The 5,514-nt window shown below is 43.7% G+C and overlaps 1 protein-coding gene across 2 annotated transcripts; it reads left to right on the top strand.

Moving 5' to 3' along the window:
- The first annotated feature begins 1,187 nt into the window (after positions 1-1,187).
- LOC143680878 (alpha-1,3-mannosyl-glycoprotein 4-beta-N-acetylglucosaminyltransferase-like protein MGAT4E) lies at positions 1,188-5,302 on the top strand. 2 transcript variants are annotated; one of them, XM_077157440.1, is made up of 4 exons: positions 1,188-1,560; positions 1,966-2,136; positions 3,131-3,287; positions 4,054-5,302. In XM_077157440.1, the coding sequence occupies exons 2-4, from the start codon at positions 1,978-1,980 to the stop codon at positions 5,193-5,195; spliced, it is 1,458 nt and encodes a 485-aa protein (XP_077013555.1). In that variant the 5' UTR covers positions 1,188-1,560; positions 1,966-1,977; the 3' UTR covers positions 5,196-5,302. The 2 variants fall into 2 exon arrangements, with proteins under 2 accessions (XP_077013555.1, XP_077013556.1); XM_077157441.1 differs by having other exon boundaries at positions 1,192-1,560; positions 2,007-2,136; positions 4,054-5,301.
- The last annotated feature ends 212 nt before the right edge of the window (positions 5,303-5,514 follow it).

Raw genomic sequence — 5,514 nt, 5'->3', positions numbered from 1 at the left:
AGACTGGGGCTCAGCCTATAGCTTTGGTTGTCCACACTGCATTTGAGAATATCAAGAATTCAACTTGGGGAAGTTGAATTTCTCCCCATTCTCACCATTCCCCGAAGTGGGCTTTGCAAATACTTTTCCACTCACTGATTGAATCACTCTGGGATTCATCAGGGTATATGTAACTTTTTAAAGCTAAAAAAAGTTGTTCTCGATATTCTCTAGCCATCTTAACTTAATAAAGATAGACAAATAGATTAATGTAACAGAATTGAAAGCCTAGAAATAGACCCACACATCTAAGGCCAATTGATTTTTGACAAGGTATCTAAGTACATGCTGAGGGGGAAAAATAATTACTTAACATATGAGACTGTCTCCAACAAATAAAAAATGGGAAAACTGGATATCCACAGGCAAAAGAATGTAGTTAGACTTAGATCCCCACTTCACATCATAAAGAGAAGTCAACTTGAAATGGTTCAACAGCCTAAATAAAAGAGCTAAAATTATAAAATTCTTAGAAAACAGCATAGGGACAAATCTTCACGACCTGGGATTCAACAATGGCTTATTAGATATGACCTCAAAAATATGAACGATAAAAGAAACAACAAATAAATTTGATATAGTCAAAATTAAAAACTTTCATCTATCAAAGGAAATTATTAAGAAAAATGAAAAAAACAACCTACAGAATGGGAGAAAATTGTGGCAAATCATATATATTCAATTTAAATCATTGTTATGGTGATTTTTTTAGAAGAAAAAGGAAAAAATAAGGGGAACAATTGGAAGAAAAGTGTTCAAAGAAGGGAGGAGAGGAAGGACAGATAAACAGAAGAAAAGGAATCTTCGCAGGTACACTGGGAAATTCTGGCTCAAGAATAATCAGGAGATTTGAGGACTGATTTGCAGTGACTAAGAAGGCTACCAGGCAGGACAGACTGACCACAGCCTGGAGAAGGAGGTGTAGAACGGGGGCAGTGCCTCCTCCAGGAACCACCCATGGGGGTCCTCTAATAGGGGAAAGAATCATTCAAACTTCAGACTGTCACCTTGATTCAAGGTAACAGGTGATTTACACATCTCTGTGTTTGACATAAAAGACTGGAAAGCTGATTTTAAAACTCTCTTCCCATCTCACCCAGAAACAGATGCTTGATGTGAGGCTAGAATGGTGTGCAGCAGCCCCATTCAGGGTGAACAATGGTTGTCAGGTAGGGTCTCCTGGGAGGGGTGACCAGGTTCAGCTACCTCAAAGGAGCCACTTTGGGAACTGTCCTTCAACATTAGAGTTTTTTCTTGGTTTCAGAGAAATCCCTGCTCTCTGATAAATACTCAAGCCTTATCTTCTGTTAGAAAAAAATAAGATTCCAATGGATATGGCACTTCAAATATACTAAAGATTTCCACATGGCTAGAAACTTCTGGTCACTTTCAGGTCCACATACTCCTTACCAGCAAGGCATAGTGCAGACTCGACAACAAGAGTTTCCCTTTGTACCTCCGACTTGATCCAATACCTCTTGTATCTGCCAAACATAATCCTGGAAAGGCTCAGACACAAAGGTAAGTGCGGGTTAACAGAAAGGACATATCAGTAAACCCCCAGAGTAAATCTTAGCTGTAGTTTGAAGCTTTGGGAAAGACACATTTAACACCTAGGTCCTTGATTTCCTTTTCTTGACAATAAATGTTCTCTGGTTGGGTCTGTTCTCCAAGAGTAGATAAATGAAGGAAAATCGCCCAAGTTCACCTGGAAACCCAGGCAGGAGGTGAAGAAGGTAGAGACTTCACAGAATGAAACTCATTGACCTTTGTCTTTCCCTAGATGGGTACAAGTAGTGGGGGAGGGTTGATTTGGGTGGGGAAAATGTCAGGGAAATAAGTAGTCACAATCAGAATAAGGGGTAGGGGAAAGGAAGTGGAAGAATTCAAGGCAAAAAGAAGACTATCCATTGCTTTTCTGTGTAGGAGGAACTCAAGATGCATATCCTGTTCACATTACTTTGCAGAGCTGCTCCTGGGCCAAGCATTATGAACCGTTGTCTATGGAGATATACCATAGTTGCTGTGTCCTTCCTCTTTCTGGGCTTCTTCTTCCAAAAGAATAACCAGGGGCATGTTGAGTACAGTCTGTCAATGGTGAGTAACAGAGCTTGAGAGCTGGACCGCTTTTCAACCCTTCATTAGGTGGGAAATTTTTCCAGTTATGTGAAACACTCTAGCATCACTGTAATTCTCAGAAGAGGGCACCTGAAGGATTGGGAGAGTGTCAGGGAAAAGATAAATATTAAACTAACCCTGAAATAGGGATAGGATTTAGATAGGTGCAGGAAGAAGAGAGGCATCCAAAGTGTGGAAAGGCTGCCTTTAGGGGCTTACGCTGACCAGCAGGATCAGCATGTGATGAGGACTTCCTGGATGCCAGCCACTTCCCTCACCAGAACCAGACATGGGAGATGCTGTTCTTCCCATTTCATAAATGAAGGGACTGAGAGTCAGGGCTCTGAAATAACTTCCTTGAAGTTTACAACAGCTGCAAGTGAAGAAGTACAATCTGGTACAGTCATGCTGAGGCTTTGGAGTATATTTTCTTCCTAAAATGTTCAGGTCATCTAGATTAAAGCACAAGTGGCTAGGGGGTAGTGGTTCAGAAATGTACGGGTGGTCACAATTCAGTAAAAGACAGGACTTGAGAACTGAGGCACCATGAGTAAATTCCTCATGGACAGGGACCAGGCAACGATTTTCAGCATCTATCACAGTACCTAGCTGAGCCCTGATCTGAGTTCGAGGACTTTTTCCAACCTGAAAAGGAAAGATTAGATGTGAGGCTATGGTGAGGGCAGGAAATTCTTACCTCCCTACAGACATCCTGCGCAAAACTGGACAGGCCCCAGTCCTCTCATGGGCAGGGCCCATGACCTGTGCTGGGAGCTCCTGAGTGTTCTCAACACATGGTAGGAACAGCAGGGAAATGGGCAGAGACACTCTGCCTTCCTGGTACTGGCATCCTGAGGCTTGGCCCAGCAAGTTCTGGAAGGTGAATCTGCCCTGCAATGTCTCCAGAGGGGAAAGAATCATCTCCAGTGGATGTGAACATGAACCTCAGGGCTAACACTTATCCTCTCCCCAGGAGGAAAAGAAGAGAGTTGTGTGGCAGCTACATCAGGGGCAACTAAAATCTGAAATCAAGAAACATCTGGAGACCTTCAAGAAAATGCAGAAAAAATCTCCTTTATTCCAACACACCAACTACAAATTTCTGGCTGGAACTATTCCCCAGGAAAAGAGTGAGTACATGGGAGGGAGTGGTCAGACTGGGAGACAGTCAGACAGAGTCTTTTAATGAGGGAAAGGGAAGGTAAGTAAAAAAGGACAAAGCATTGATATATGAGGAAAAGCCATCCTATGTAATTTATTGCAGGATAAAATCCAGACTTCATTTCCTCCCATCTTCCTCCACTTTTAATGACCGAAAGAGAGGCGTGGTCCCCAGTGGCCCTGTTAAGGAGACACCCCCTAGTGAAGCTTCTTCATGGCAGGCCCCCAGGGAGAAGGAGAGGTGGGAGAGGAGCCAGAGGGGGGCAGTAGAAAAAAGAAATGGGTAGAGGGAAAGGAGGACTGTGTGGATGTTGTATTCCAGTGTACTAGACGGCCAGGACCCTTGGGTTCACAAAGGTCCTTGGAGATCCTCTAATCCAGGTCTGGTTGATGATACCTGAGATAATTTTGAAGGTCAAGGCCAGGCTAAGATAATTTGCCAAGATGGCAAATTTGCCTTTGATGGGGGGCAGCCTTCCACATCAGAGAGAGCTTTGCCCTCCATAAAACCACCTGTCCCACACCTCCCACAGATTTCTAAAGTATTGATCAAATAAAACCAGCTCCCAACTCCTGATCAGATGTTAACCTGTTACCTGTACCATATCCTCCCCAGGAGAGGAAATAGGAATTTGTCACAGGCATTAGCATTAAAGAGAAGTCCTGGGAGGACCATTCTAACCTAGGAACTCTTCACCATCCTGAAATACTAAAGGTCTCCATATCTCCCCTCAGAACTGCTGACAGTGGGGATTTCTTTGGCGCCCCATCCTCATGCAAGTGACCTCTTGGACACCCTGCAATCCCTTTTCCGTGCATCCTCAGAACCTGAGCTGAAGTATATCACAGTACTGGTCCATCTGTCAGATCCTGACCCTGGATGGCTCAGCCAAACAGTGGCCAATATTTCAAGTCTCTTCAAACAATATATTGAGACCCAGAAGCTGCTCGTGATCCATGGTCTTCTTGATAGCTTTCTTCTCCCAAGAGATCTGAATAACACCAATCACTCTTCATCCTGTGAAAAACTTTATTTCAGGCAGAAAGTAGATTATGCCCTCCTCATGAACTTTGCTAGCAACCTCTCTGATTACTTTCTGATGGTAGGAAATAATGTTCACTTTGTTCCCAAGTTTGTTTCTGCCATCTATTGGGTATTATCCGCCTGGAAAGAAATACGTTGGGTGATCCTGGAGTTCTCCAGCCTGAGCTTCTCTGGGAAAGTTTTCCACACGAGTGACCTCTCTCGCCTGACCTCATTCTTCTTCCTCTCCCCTAAGGACATTCCTACTGACTTGCTTCTGTCTAAATTCCGCTTTCTTTTGGCCCAAAATGTTCCAATTCGTTTCACTCCCTCAATCATGGGAGTGATGGGCAATTATTCTGTGTTGGAGGACACATGCTTTCCCATGGATAAGGAAAAGGTCTTTGATGAACCAGACAACCCTCTTGCCAGTGTCATCACTGACATGATGACAATATCAAATTTTTTTCCACAATATGCCTATATTCTGAATGAGGAGTGCTATGCTACCTTGGATCCTGTGAGAGGCAACCACCTGACAGTGATTTTGGAAAGGCCACAAAAAGTCACCCGGATAGTGGTGCTGACAGGCTCTCATAAAGAAGGGAAGTACCTGCTGCATCAGGGGCAAGTAGAACTGGGCTATGATCCCATGGAGCATCCCAAAGGCTGCGCCCGCTATACCCTGCTGGGGCCACTGGTGGAAGGGAATTTGGACCAGAGGGTATTTTATGAAGACGATTCTGAGGAGGAGTTGAGTTGTATACGACTGCTGGTGCTAGCCACTCAAGATTCTTTCCTCCTGATCAGGCAGATCAAAGTCTGGACAGAGTCTGAGGAAGAGGAGAGTTAGAGGGCCGGATGGGAATTCTGGAGGGATAGGGGTTGGGAATGAAATCGACATGATTGATAAGAAATAAAGCTAGAAATTGATCAAGAGCTGCTCATTCTGAGTCACATAACCATATAATTTATTGGCCAGACCAGGACACTTTTGAGAATGAAATGAGAGGTTATTAATAATTAAACTGGAACAAAAGATATAAACCGAGACTGCCGTGGGCAAGTTGATATATGATCAACCTAATTCTGGGTTTCCTAAGCTACTTAAGATAGATGACACAATCTAATGGGGGTCAGACACAATACAATATCTTTCTGGCCTCCAAGGG

Source organism: Tamandua tetradactyla, chromosome 4 (assembly GCF_023851605.1).
Source record: "Tamandua tetradactyla isolate mTamTet1 chromosome 4, mTamTet1.pri, whole genome shotgun sequence".
NCBI classification, from domain to species: Eukaryota; Metazoa; Chordata; class Mammalia; order Pilosa; family Myrmecophagidae; genus Tamandua; species Tamandua tetradactyla.
This window is presented reverse-complemented; position numbering and strand designations above follow the sequence as displayed.

Coding starts and splice junctions, on each gene's coding strand:
- LOC143680878 (XM_077157440.1), top strand. CDS start 1,978: ATGCATATCCTGTTCACATTACTTTGCAGAGCTGCTCCTGGGCCAAGC. Junction 2,137..3,130: donor TTGAGTACAGTCTGTCAATG/GTGAGTAACAGA, acceptor TCCTCTCCCCAG/GAGGAAAAGAAGAGAGTTGT. Junction 3,288..4,053: donor AACTATTCCCCAGGAAAAGA/GTGAGTACATGG, acceptor ATCTCCCCTCAG/AACTGCTGACAGTGGGGATT.